The sequence below is a fragment of the Muscardinus avellanarius genome (genome assembly GCF_963383645.1).
Source record: "Muscardinus avellanarius genome assembly, chromosome: 19".
Taxonomy (NCBI): Eukaryota; Metazoa; Chordata; class Mammalia; order Rodentia; family Gliridae; genus Muscardinus; species Muscardinus avellanarius.
The window spans coordinates 36480714-36495085 of NC_137805.1; the positions used below are offsets into that span (position 1 = coordinate 36480714).

Here is a 14372-nt window from a genome sequence, read left to right on the forward strand (position 1 = left end):
AATAGAGTCTCACTAGGTTGATGAGAGTCTCACTGCTTACTGAAGCTGTCTTCTAACTTATGATCCTCCTATCTTAGCCTCCCAAGTACTGGGGTTACAGGTGTGTGCCACCACACCTAGCTTGCATAGAACATTTTTCCTTCTTCACCTGTTTGACACCTGCAGAACCTTACGCTTCAGGATAGAGTTGATTTGCTCCAGCAAGTTGCCATTTTCTTTCTTTGATATCGCCTCCCTCCAAAAAAGCCCAGGCTAGATCCTTCTCCTTTACACGCTTCTTATAGGACTCCCTCCCCCACTGCCTGAGATTATTTTAAACCTTTCTATGACTTCCTCAAGGACAAAATGTTTCCTGTAGTAACTGCTATTCCCCTACAGCATCAGAGACATAGTAGGTGTACAAGTCATATTTGAAGGTCTCCATGGGGCTGAGGGGGTCATCTGATGTGGTCATCAGATAGTGATTCACTTACCTGGGCACTTACAGAATGTTCTGCTGAGAACAGAACAATGTTGTGGTATCCAGCCAGCATCCAGGGCAAGAAGTCCATCCCAGCATCACCAGGGTGGCATTTTGCAAAGCTCAGAGCAGCTCTTAGCCAGCCTGATTGATTATCCATCTATCTATCTATCTATCTATCTATCTATCTATCTATCTATCTATTATCTACCTACCTACCTACCTATCTATCATCTATCTATCTAATCTCTGTATCTACCTACCTACCTACTCCTTGCTAATCTGGACAGGATGATGGGACTCTTTGAGAAATGGATGGATGCTTTTCTCAGAAAAAAACCCCACCAACACCCCCACTTGCCATTCTCTGGGTACATGACCAGTGACCAGGTCGCTTCCAGACCCAGCTGTTGTAGGGAGATAAAAGCATCAGGTGAGCAGAAAGGTGCCCTGTAATACTGCACATCTCTCAGAGCCCTGGCATTTTAAAGCTCGGGAAATAATAGCAATGACCTAATTTAGTAATGCAAAGGCAAGACAGCACTATTTTAACAGGCTTAGTCATCTCTTCGTTCTGCTTTCCTTTCTTTCTTCTTTCCTCCCCCTTTCCATTTGTGTCTTTTCCCATTGCAAATATACGAGGTAATAATCCAGTATTTTCTATGGAGCATGGCAAACAGGCTATATATAAGACAGAGTTGAACATTCTGTGAGTGTAATTGGAGCATAAATGTAACTAATCAAAATATTATCATGCCAACGGATGTGTGAAGAGTTGGGAGATTTGAAAAAAAAATATATTTTAGTTCCGTGTCATTTCAATTTTGAGCTATAGAAGCAGAGGACTCAGCCCGGTGATTGTCAAGAACCATTTGGGGTCTGACAACGTCCCTGCAGCCCTGTCGTCCCCTGTCTTCTTAACATGGCAGCAGCTTGCCAACTGGCTTCTGCTCTTTCCTCTCACTCTTTGCCCCTCTCCCTACGTGTGCCAGTTCCCCAGAGCAAGGCCAGCTAACACCAGGGAGTTCATGATCACTCCTTGCCACCAGATGCAGTGTGCCCACTCATGGCAGGGAGGGTAGGAGCTACAGGATGGTCAGAAGTTCCTAGGTATGAATCCTGGCTCTGCTACTAGCTGTATGGCCTTGAGAGAGTCACTTAACCTCTTGGGATTTCAGTCTTCTCCTTTGTAAAAGGATGATAATAGCGACTATTCTAGGATTCATACTAAATAAATGACTATAAAATATGACACAAAATATGATATATGTTTGATACTGTTGCTATTAAGGGCAGATGTGTAAAAAAAGGAATTTTTATGGGGACACACACAAGATGCTGAGTTTTGCCAGGAAGAAGGACCAAGGACAAATGACTCTCTTCCTTGTCTCTTTTTTTCAGAAGGAGCCTAGATAGAAAGTTTAAGCAACCCTTTTTCCTAACTCACCATGACTGGTTGTAAAACTGTGAAGTCTTAGAAACACGCCTTCTATAGCTGGAAGGAACTTTAGCCATTCTGCCTGCACACCTGTTTTATAGGTACAGTAATAGAGAAGGAATTTTTGCTTACAGAGGTACTGAGTGAGTAAAATGGGTGCATTAGAGGGCTAAAAATTCAGGGGAGAGTGGCTTCAATTCTATGTTGACCGAACTCAGTGACTTAGGATCAAAGAGTTCATGAACAAGACCTTGTGCAGATGAGGTCTTCCTGCCATGTGTTGATTTCCATAGTATTTCATACAGTAATATTTATTTTTTCCACTAAGAATGTTGAGGTATTATGGTGAATTGTTAGAGGAGGCAGCTTATAAAGTGCTAAAGGCATGGTGGCATATGCTGGTAATCCCAGCACTTGGGAAGGTGAGACAGGAGGATTGCAGGTTTGTGGCCAGCCTCAGCAATTTAGCTAGGCCCTATATAGCTTAGTAAAACCCTGTTTCAAAATAAAAATAAAATGCTGGGTGTGGTGGTGCACGCTTGTAATCCCAGAATTCGGGGGGCTGAGACCGGAGGACCGTGGTTCTCAGCCAGTCTCAGCTACTTAGTGAGGCCCCCTGCAACTTAGTGAGACCCTGTTTCAAAATGAAGAATAAAAAATAGGGCAGGGGGTGTAGCTCGAAGTTAGAATGCCCCTTTGTTTGATTCTTAGACCTGAAAAAAGAGAATAGGGCTGGAAATGTAGCTTGGAGGTAGAATGCCCCCAGGTTCAACCCCCAGTACCAAAAACAAATAAAAAAGAAGAATTGGTGGTGCGGCTTTGAGGTAGAATGCCCTTGAGTTCAATCTTCAATTCCAGTACCATTAAACAAAGAAAATAAAAGAAAAAGGAGAATGCAGGTCCTCGTAATAAGCTTTTAATGATTTCCTCAGTTCTCTTTCATCACAAAATCATTATAAGGACCAGAAAGAGAATGTTGGGTAAGAAGTTTTTAATTTTTCTTTTTGTTTGAGAGGTGGGGGAATGTGAGTACCTAAAAGGCTGTAAGTCGTTTAGGTTTTATTCTGTTTCATCATCCTCCTCTTCGCTCCTGTCTCCTGATGTGCACTGTCCTTTTTCCCTCTTATGCATTTGATTTCTCCTGCCTCTTGACTTCCCCTTCCCCCCTCCTTTTCCATCCTTCTTTCTGTTCCCTGCACTCGTCTTCTTTCCATTACTTTTCTCTTATTGTTTCAATATGAAGTGTCCCCCAAAGACTCATGTACTGGAGGTTTGGTCCCCACAGTAGCAGTGTTCAAAAGATGGGCTTCTGGGAAGTGATTGGATAATGAGGGCTCTGAACTCATTGGGATTAATTGATTGAAAGCCGAATAGCTTACTGGGAAGTGGTAGAAACTGTAGGTGCTGAGAGGTAGGGCAGTGATTGGAGGAGGCAGATCATTGGGAGGTGCCCTTGGGTATCATGTCGTGCCCTTGGGTATCATATTGTGTCCTTGGTGTGTGTGTGTGTGTGTGTGTGTGTGTGTGTGTGTGTGTGTGTCTCCATGAGCTTAGCAGCTTTCTTCCACCACACCCTTCTGCCATGATGTTCTGACTATCCTCAGGCCCAGGGCAATGGACCCAGTCCACCATGGACTGAGTCTTTGAACTCATGAGCCAAAGCAAATCCTTCCTTTAGATTTTTATGTCAGGCATTGGCCACAGTTGTGAAAAGCTGTTTTCTCCTTCTTACCTTCCTCCTGCTTCTTCTCTTCCTCCTCCTCCTTCTTATCCCATCTTCTCTCTCTTCCCCCATCTTCATATTTTTCTTGGGAAGGGGAAGAAGTGCAGGGGTTCTAGGTGTCTGGTCTGTGGGGGAAAGTTCCAACTACATGTAGCTGCCCTTCTGGACTCTGCTAAGTACAGGTGGGTTGGGGTCTCTTCCATCAACACAGTCATTTTGATTTCATCCCATTTTTAAACTACATTATCCACACCTACGTGGATTATCAGATAACTGTTTCTTGGAAAATTGCCTTGACAAATTTGCATATGAAATGCTTAACCCCCAACTTATTGGTCTGAATGAGTGATTATAGAAATACTTATTATTCGTTCACACAAACTGACTGACAAAATGTTCACAATGTTCAGCTCCCTTGAAATTTCAGGATATATTTTCCTTGTTTCAGATAGATATTATGTATCCATTAAGCTGTAATTAGCACCCTCCCCCCATTTTCTGGTATATTAAAAATGAAGCCAGTTTCTTTCCGTTTTTTCTTGATACAAGATAATGAGATTGCTTTCACTGATAACATGGATAATGTTGAATGATATGTTTGTTACTGTGACTATTGGTTTATTGTTATGCTTTTGATTGACTTAATGATTGTTCATTTTTATGGTAATACTGGCTGCACTAAGTGCTTCTCTTGCACATACATTTTCTTACTTGACAGTGAATTGTGCCTTTTGATGTTTTTGTGCCCTGTGTCTTTTTATTTACTTATTCATTTGCAACCAGGGAGCTTAATGTCATCATTATGGGCTTTTAAATTAGTTCTTGTCCCAAATAGCTATAATGGAAGCACATAATATAAGGCATAGGGACAGTTATACGGAAATACCTGGCCCCTGAGCACTTATGACAGCCAAATAGAATATGTGGCATCTAAGTGGTTTGTGTTGGGTAGTATAGATTTCAGGAAGGGTCTCACCGAACAAAATCCCAGACACACGGAAGCACACACTATGTCTGGTATGTCTATTACTTCTGTGACAACATGGCACAAATTCTGTACCCAAAAGAATGTTTTTCTTATTTCTTAAGGTTAAACGTACTAAATTGGTCACACTGGACTATATTCAAGGTGTCATCGTGGCTCTGTTTCTTTCTGGATGCTCCTGGGGAGAATCCTTTTTTGTGTGTGCCGTTTCTTGGCTATACACCTGTCTGCATCCTTTGAATGGTGACTCCTTCCTCCATCTTGAAAGCCAGCAGCAGCACATCACAAACCCTCCTGACTCTGACCCTTCCTTCTCCACTTATATAACACTGTATCTATCTGGAGCATACAGAATAACCTCCCCCCTCTCAAGGTTAACTGATTAACAACTTAGACCCAGCTGCAAATTTAATTCTCCCTTTCCATGTAACATAAGATATTCATAGGCACTGGATACGAGGACTTGGGTATTGGGAAGCCATTGTTCTGCGGCCACAGAATGGGCAAAGGCTGTGTAGGAGGAAACTCAAAAGCCCCCACATATCCCCCTAATAGCCCTTGGAGTTTGTATTAAATTAGAGTTTCCTAAAGGATGACCTTATTGGAAGCAGAGGGCACATAATGGTTAGTTTTGTTTCTCAAAAAGATGGCACTGACTGCTATAACATTGGATGGTGGAAAAATCAAGGACTGGGCTGGTACAAAAGTCTCTGAAACACACCAACCAAGTATCTGTGCCAGGGACCTGAACTAAGCCAGTGAATCGGCCTGGGAAGGAAGACTATGAGCTGAGGAACAGAAGGAGTCAGCATCCCCAGAACTCGGTGCCTGAGCAGTTGTGTGGGGTGGGGACGAAGCAGCAGATTCTACTATTTCAGTGGATTTCTTGTTATTTTCTTCTTTAACCTATTAGGATATCACTGTTGTATTGGGAAAAAAAAAAAAAACCTTTTGGAGTATGGGAAAGATTGAAAAGAAGCCATTTTTAAGGACCTAGGATATCTCAACTCTTATCTACATGTTTTATAAACAATATTTCATCTAATTCTCATGACATGCTGTCACATGCATTTTTGTGGGCATTTCAGAGAAGAGGAAATAGAGGTCAAATGATTTATCTGAGGTCATCCATGAGAAGAGGTATGGCTGGAGCGCCAGGTCAGAACAGTCGACTCCAGAGCCTTCTTGTTCGAGTACCCCTCATTATCTCCGCTCATGTGGTTGAATTGGACATCAAAGCTGAGGCTGTGAGTGCCCTCTGGCAAGCATGTGATACTTAGAATGCCCAGGGCTTTCCTGCTTCCTGGAGGCAACATAACGTTTTTCCGTCTTACACAGTTCTCCGAGGAACCACACCTGTGACGGTATAGCTCCAGCAAGGCTGGTTGTCCTGCACAGTAGAAACCGATTGGGAGTCAGGAACTCAGTCTCAGTCTTCATTGCGGTGTGTGACCTTGAACAAGTCCCTTGATCCTGGCTGGAGATTATGAAATGAGCAGTTTGCGTTAGTTGAACTCCTTGTGGGATCTGTTATGCTCTGATGAAGAATCCAGTTTCTATCAGTGCCGTCCATTAGAACTTTCTGCAACCATAGAAATGTTCTGCATCGATACCGTCCTATATGGGGGCTACCAGCTTTGTGTGTCTACCGAGCGCTTGAAATATGGCTAGCAGCTCTAAGGAAATCATGTCTTTATTGTATTAACTTTAATTAGTTTAAATTTAAATAGCCACATGTCGTCATTAGCCACTGGTGTGGATAGTGTGTTTGCTTTCTGAGCAAGGATACTGGAATTAGTTTGCATAGCTACTGCTTTGTGTCTCTGTGGTCTTGTACAAGTGACTTCACCTCCCTGTGTCTCAGTATTTCATGCTTTAAAACAGGACTAGTGTGGTACTACCTCATCCGGATGCTGAAAGTTGCTTGGAACGATGCCTGGCACGGAGTGAATGCTCAGTACACATTAGCTGTTGTGAACTGTATCGGGCCCAATGTCATTTGCTGCTGGACATTTATTTTACATTTATATAAGCAGGGGCTTGCTGGAATATTCAAGTGATCCCAGTACTTAGGAGGCTGAGACAGGAGGAACACAGGTTCAAGGCCAGCCTCAGCAATTTAGCAAGACCATTAGCAACTTATCAAGACCAAGATTGAAAATTAAAAAAAGAAAAAGAAAAAGGGCTAGGGGTGTAGCTCAGAGAAAGCCTGCTCCTAGGTTCAATCCCAGTACAAAAATAAATAAATAAATAAATAAAAATTATGGAGCCAAGTGCTATTTCTCAGTTAATATTCATTGAAATCAACAACAAAACTTGGATGTGTTGGTTTGATTATCCCATTTCATAGATGAGACCATGAAGGCTCGGGGAATTTTACTGACTTGCTCAAAGTCACATAGCTAAAAAATACCCACAGTGGGACCAAAACCCCTTTTTTTTTTTTTTTTTTTTTTTTTTTTTTTTTTTTTTTACTGAAGAGCTGGGATTCGTTCCGTGCCACCACAGCTGCTTGGCTTTCTGCAGCACTTGGGTTCCCGTCGCCCTCTGTGAGGCCCCGGCTCTGGAAGCTGGCAGGGCCACCTGTGTGCGGGGATGGCTCCCCATTCTCAGAGCTCCAGGCCCTCGGCTGCCAGTCGCCTGAGCACACTCATGTAATCTTAATGAACAATGTGCAAAGCCATTAAAAAACTCAATTAGGACTTTCTTTTTACTGCCGACGTGAGGAAATGCGATCCTGAGGTGCTCATGTGTAAACACTATAGCCGCCATCTGCTACAGAGAAGCGTTTCGCCTCCAGAAAGGGGTCTGCGTTGCAGACACATCAGTAACTGGGCGCTTATTGGGGCATTATTATGCACCAAGGGGAAAAATGCAAAATTTATGGCCAGCCAGAGAGTACTTTCTGGTTTAATTCCATGATTTTCAATGTTATGTATAATAACTATGAAGAAACTAATGCGGGTTGATGTTCCTTATCACTTTAGCGGATTTTTTTTTTAAGGGCGAAAGGAAAAGAATGTATTTACAGTCTTCCTCTTTTCTTGTTTTTGACTGATCTTGGCATAATGACTGGCTCATTTTTGTTCTCCAGGAAACCGACAGCCCCAGGATGATATTAATTATGTCAACCTGTTGATCAAAGAGGGGCCCGCTGAGCTGCTGCTAGGCAAGGACTTTCACTCCGGAGCAGTCTCTGAAATGGCAGGCCATGTTCAGCTCAGGGGCACAGCTCCCGCCTTTCTGGAGGATGTGCCCACCTCTGGAGGGCGGGCCAGGGGTGGGGGGAGCTAGGGATGGCCCGTCCCACCTCCCCTGAAACGCCCACCTATACATCGCCTCCTGCCAGGGCAGCTTGCTTCACTGGCTTTGCGCATGCCAGTCTCTATTCCGCATCCCCCCAAGTTACCTCCCAGCATTATCCCTCTCCCTGGTTAGAACATCTTGAAGCTGTGCTTAGTAACTCTTACATATTACCCCCTTGAACCCAAGGACTGAAAATCAGGGTGACCAGTAATAATGATAATGCTAGCTGTGGCAACAGTAAATTTCGCCATGTATACTGCTCTAAACCCCGATAAGAGTTTATCTTTTCATTTACTTAAAAGTCCCAAATGAGCATCCCTGATAGGCGGGTAATCAGGCCATTCAGGGAGCCCGGCTTCTTTTATTGTGGCTCCTGAAATCCTGATCACTGAAGAGTTCAGTGATTCTTAAACTTTAATGTGTATGCAGATCACCTGGAGAGCTGGATTAAATATTAAATTCAGATTCAACAAGCTTGGGAGTAGGACTGAGACTCTCATTTCTTGCTAGCTCCTGAGTAATGTTGGGGCTGCTGGACTGAGAACCATCTTTGGAGAGACAAAAAGATGAAGGATGGAGGTGTGAGGCTGAGAGGAAAGCCGCTTTTATGGACCTGACCTAGGAGAGGCACACACCATGCTTGGTCCCTTTGATTAAAACTCAGTTGCCTGGACCCATCAAACAATGAGGTGAAGCTGGAGAGCATGGTCAGTGGTCCATGCCTGGAGCCACGCAGAGTAGGGTGAACTTTGCCCCCTCAGCAAGCCTGCCCTACTACCTAGTGATGGACAGAAAAGGGATCTCAAGCTGGTGGAAGGAGTCCCTTCTGACCCTCTCTCCTGTGGATGGCAAGAAGCCGCGGATATGTTCTCACCTGGTGTGGATCGCCAGGGCTTCTTAGGTCCCAGAATGAATAGTCAGACACACCTTGCTGCTCCTCAGTGACAGAGGCAGGCAGCCACCTGTCCTTGGTGAGGATTCTCGTCCTTACTCATCTATCTAAGGAGGCCATGCGGAGCCCTGTGATATAGACTGGCAGGTGACATGGGCCTGGGTGTTGGCTCCGTCTTTTCTCTGAGCCCCAGTTTCACCCCCAGTGGTCTTGTTCTTCACTGCTTTGCTGGGAGTTATGACAATAAGATAATATGTTAGGGGGCATATGAGTTACCGCCAGGCATAAAGTAGGATAACTTACTGTCTCGGAATTACTTGATAAGCTTCCGGTGGCTGGTACCCCGAGAGGTGGTGCATTTTCTGATTGGTAGCATGGTGAAATCCTAACATGTTGAATTAGTTCAAGTTTCCCTGTTGTTGGCACCTTAACTTCTTTTTAGTTTAAAAAAAAAAAAAATTTGAGCCAGGCGTGGTGGCGCACGTTTGTAATCCCCGCGCTTGGGAGGCGGAGACAGGTGGATCGCGCTGGTTCGGAGCCAGCCTCGCTGGCTTAAGAGACCCTGTTTCCAAATAAAAATATAAAATAGGTCTGGGAGTGTATCCCAGAGGTAGAAGGGCTTCCAGGAACCCTAGTACCACACACACACACACACACACACACACACACACACACACAAATATATATATATATTTGCATGGCGTGGTGGCGCACACTTGTAATCCCAGCATTTGGGAGGCTGAGACAGGAGAATTGTGGTTTGTGGACAGCCTCAGCTACTACTTAGTGAGGCCCTATGCAGCTCAGTGAGACCCTGTTTCAATATAAAGAATAAAAAAAAAAAAATAGGGCTGGGGCTGTATCTTGGAGGTAGAATGCCCCTGGGTTCTATCCCCAGTATCAAGATAAAAAAGAAAAAATAATTTGTGGTACTAAAGATTGAACACAGAGACATTCTATCTCTGAGCTACATCCCAACCCTTTATTTTATTTTATTTTATTTTTATTTTGAAAGAGGGTCTTGCCTCGTTGCTGAGACTGGCCTCAAACCTGAGATCCTCTTATCTTATCCTCCCGAGTACTGGGATCACAGGCATGCACCGCTATACTTGGGCTATTGTCTTGTTTCTTGTTGTCTTTATTTTGGTATAAGCCCATCCTGCTACCCTAAGTAAACAGTTTAGTGGAACAGCGCTGGCCCTCAGGATCTGGATAGGGTAAGAGCTAGGGGCCCGGCCACAGCTGCCCTGCATGCTAGCTCATGCGTGGGGGAAAATGCAGGAAACTAAAGCTGGCCTCAAGTCTAAAATACCTTATTCCATCTTTATGAATAATAATATGGAGGTGTGTGTGTGTGCGTGTGCGTGTGCGTGTGCATGTGTGTGTGTGTGTGTGTGTGTGTGTGTTCTGTGTATGTATATGTGTTGCTAGGGATTAAACCCCCAGGGGCATTCTACTTCTGAACTATATACCCAGCCCTATTGTGCTTTTTAATTTGAGACAGGGTCTCACTAAGTTGCTGAAGGTCTTGCTAAGTTTCTGAGGACATCTTGGAATCTGTGATTCTCCTATTTCAGTTTCCCATGTAATGGGATCACAGGCCTGTGCCACCATGCCCAGCTAATATGGAGGCTTTGAATCTGACCTCTCTCCAGTGTCCAGATTCATTCAGGACCAAGAGAAGGGGGAGTATGAACATTTGGTAGCTTCTAGGACCCCAGCAAGATACTGCAGTTTCCTCAGCACTAATTAGCTAGCAGCTCTTAGTCTTTTTGGTGCTAGGATAAAAGAATTAAGTGACTTACCACTATTGAAATGGCTTACCTTGGCTGGGAATAAGTAGTCTTAAGGTTTCATTCTGAATGAAGAATTTAGTGGTTCAAATGAGATTTCAAAGCCAGGGTGGTTTCTCAGGTAGAAAAATTCATCCTGGAATGACTTGAGTTTATCTACTGTGTTTTGTGATGCGGTTTGTTTTGAAGACTCGTAAGACTTTAAGTCCCATAAGTCCGGCCCTCCCCATTGATTGTGAAATACCCTGAGACATCTCACTTTGCCCTGGCTGTGTTTAGTTACAGGTGGTGATGGGAACTCACTTTGTCTCTGGGCAGCCAAGCCCATTTTGCACACACTTCTCTTGTTAGAAATCCCCAATATGTGGAAGCTCAGGAGAAAATGGGTCATAGGAGGAACTCTAACTGAGGAAGATGAAACCATAGATGAGCAAATTAGGCCACCTAACTGAGGGGGATGGGAGGGAAGTAGAGGGAAACTCCCTAATGCACATGATGTACATTCACAAACATATCAAAGCCAATCACTAAGCCAAACATGAGAAGGAGGGAGGGGGAGGGAATGGGGGTGGGAATTGGAGAAGGGCTAAATGAGGGATGTGTGCACATACGTCTGTACCATCTTGTACTCCATTAAGATGTACGACTACAATGCACCAATAAAAGTATTTAAGAAAAAGAAGCCCCTTTGCTTGTGGAGCTGAAATGTGGTTTTTCCCACGAGTGTGTCCTTTCGGGCAGCTGTGTCAGTCATAGGTCACCACAGTCACGCTGCCTAACAGTCCATGAGGAAACTGAGCAGTGGACGAGAGTAGTTATTTATTTGGCACTCGTAGGTCTGCAGGCTGATTGTGAACTGGCTCGTCTAGGTTTTGCTCCTTGGCCACAGAGCTTTGCCTGTACCTCTTCACTGTCAGGGAGCTCGGGTCTCCCCCATGTGGGCTTGTTCTTGATCCCCATAGGAGAAAGGCAGCAGCCACCTAGGGCACCTTCTTCCCATGAAAGGTGGCAGCAGTCCAAGAGGACTACACACAGCTAGGCAAGCACATTTTGAGCCTCTGCTTGAATCTGACAGTGAACATCCGATTGGCCAAGGCAAGTCTTGTGGTAGAGGAAAGAGGTGGAAATGTATCTTTTGCTTCTACTGGGAGGAAACACGAAGTTGGTTCATTGCAAAGGACTTGAGTCCAGGAAAGGATCTAAGAGATATGGGAACAGCCATTTAATCTGTTGAAGCCACTCACAAGAGGCTCGGTTCTTTCTCTGAGGAAACTGTTTTAATGCTTGGTAATAGTGATTATGTTTTCTGTAAATAATAATGATAGCATACACTTGTATGTTAGAATCTGAGGCCTTTCCCCGTCTGTCCAAGTGGCCCAGGGAAAGTCACTCACCCTTTAAAAGGGTCAATCTGAGGATTAAATTTAATCATATAAAAACGAGCTGCCCAGTATCAACACCAGCCTTCTTCAGATGCTTAGCAAGTGTTACGGTTACCGACTTCCCATTTCTTCTGAACATCTTCCAGTTGGTTCTCACAGTTCTTGAGGAATGCTTCCTTGGATACATTCTACTTTTATACGTTCTCCTTTAATACTGGTTCCATGTACTAAGTGCAAGACTCCAGATGGAATATTTTGGAACGGTGCTGTCTCTTATACTGGTTCTGCCTCCACTGCAGCAGACCAAATTTGCATGAGGTTGTTTTCATCTCATTTTGTCTGCAAAGGTCGCTAGTAACTAACTCCTAGATTTTTTTATTCCTCTTTCAAGAGCCACTGGCTGCTATGTGTCTACTGTACATGGTTTTCTACCTTGTAGAAATACTTCCTACATGTTTACTACATTTTTATTTTGTACTGGGGATAGAATGTAGTATTGTTCTACCTCTGAGCCATACGAGCCATACTCTTCTCCACCCCCCCTTTTTTTTTGGTGGTACTGGGGTTCCTGGAAGCCCTTCTCCCTCCAGGCTACACTCCCATACCTAATATATATATATATATATATATATATATATATATATATATATATATATATATATATATATTTTTTTTTTTTTTGAAATTTGGAAACAGGGTCTCTTAAGCCAGCGAGGTTGGCTCTGAACCAGCGCGATCCTCCTGTCTCCGCCTCCCAAGTGCGGGGATTACAAGTGTGCGCCACCACGGCCGGCTCCCTACCCCTTTTTAAAAAATCATTTCGAAACAGAATCTTGCTAAGCTGCCGAGACTCTAAGTCGCTGAGGCTGACTTCAAACCTGTGTCCTCTTGTTTTAGTTTCCCAAATACTAGAACTGTAGATCTGTACTACCATAGCCGGAAACATTTATTAATTCTTCTTCTTTTCTATGTTTTGGTACTTGGGATTGAATATAGGAGTTTTTACTTCTGAGCTATGACACTGCCCTATTTTATTTTATTTTTTTTTAAATTTGGAAACAGGGTCTCATTAAGTTGCTGAGGATAGCCTGAAATCTGTGATCCTCCTGTCTCAGCCTTCCAAGTACTGGGATTACAGGTGTCTTCACCATGCTCAGCCATCAGTGAATAGGGATTTTTAATCCCAATTACGGAAGAGGACCCTTGGTTTCACAGAGGACCTGTGGTTTCCTCATGGTCCCTGGGTGCCATGGCTGATTTTCAGAAGGGTTTTTACGTCTCTCCCCTTGTCTGCACTTCTTACCTGCTTTGTGGTCTCCAGGGTCCTTCATGATGGTGAACAGCTCTGGGAGGGCCTCCGGCCAGAAGGCACACCTTCTCCTGCCTACCCTGAAGGAGAATGACACCCACTGCATCGATTTCCATTACTACTTCTCCAGCCGTGACCGGTCCAGCCCAGGGGCCTTGAATGTCTACGTGAAGGTCAATGGCGGCCCACAGGGCAACCCTGTCTGGAATGTCTCTGGGGTCGTCACTGAGGGCTGGGTGAAAGCGGAGCTGGCCATCAGCACCTTTTGGCCACACTTCTACCAGGTATGGCGCTTTACCATGGCATGATTGTTAAGTAGTAATAATAAAACACCTGTATACCTCTTGCCTTTCTTACTGTGTTAGGTCTGGCAATGGCTTTATGTATTCATGTAATCATTCCTTTCCTGGTCGCTGGGCTGCTCCTTCTAGTCAAGCCCCTGGGGATGTGAGGTGGCTCAGCAGGGCCCTTGTCTCAGAAAAGATCAAGATGGGAGTATAAATAAACGATTACAACATAGCAGGATGCATGCGGCTCCCCGGGGTTCTGGAGAAGGCAGACATTGAAGCCTTTTGTAAACTAGACACTTGCAAACACTTGTCGTGGGAAAAATTGTTACCGTCCTTGTCTCCAAATTCCTTATAATGAAAGAATTGAGGTTCAGAGAGCCGAGTTCACTAGTCAGAGATCACCCCAGGGGAAGGCACTTAGGATGGCTTCTAAGAGGGGGCAATCGTCGGGCTTTCTTGAAGGATGGATACGATACATTGGGAAAGGGAGGGAGACCATTTGAGTGCTCTGGACTGTGCGTGCAGTGGACGAGGAGGAGTGGGGGAGATATTACAGCCATTTGCACACTCTAAATTCTTTAACACTATTGCAAAGGAGATACACAGGAGAGGAGCCCATGGGGCAGGTAGGTTGAGGGGGCTCCAAGGCGAGGCTAATTAGATGGGGTTCACTTTCTAGAAAGTAAGCTACCCAACCATCAGTGCGGAAGGGCAACTTTTGTCCCAACACATCGTGGACCAATATTTTTGTTTGTTTGTTGGAAACTGAAAGGAACCCAGAGGCATTTTATTTC

At 44.3% G+C, this 14372-nt stretch overlaps 1 protein-coding gene across 8 annotated transcripts in view; it reads left to right on the plus strand.

Moving 5' to 3' along the window:
* The window catches only part of PTPRT (protein tyrosine phosphatase receptor type T), a gene marked incomplete at both ends in the record, with an annotated part of 1183313 nt that overhangs the window by 394473 nt on the left and 774468 nt on the right, over positions 1–14372 (plus strand). For all 8 annotated transcript variants that reach the window (XM_080716374.1, XM_080716373.1, XM_080716375.1 and 5 more), the window contains one exon: positions 13301–13572. In XM_080716374.1, coding sequence (XP_080572500.1) covers positions 13301–13572 — 272 coding nt within the window. The remainder of the gene's footprint in view (positions 1–13300; positions 13573–14372) is intronic.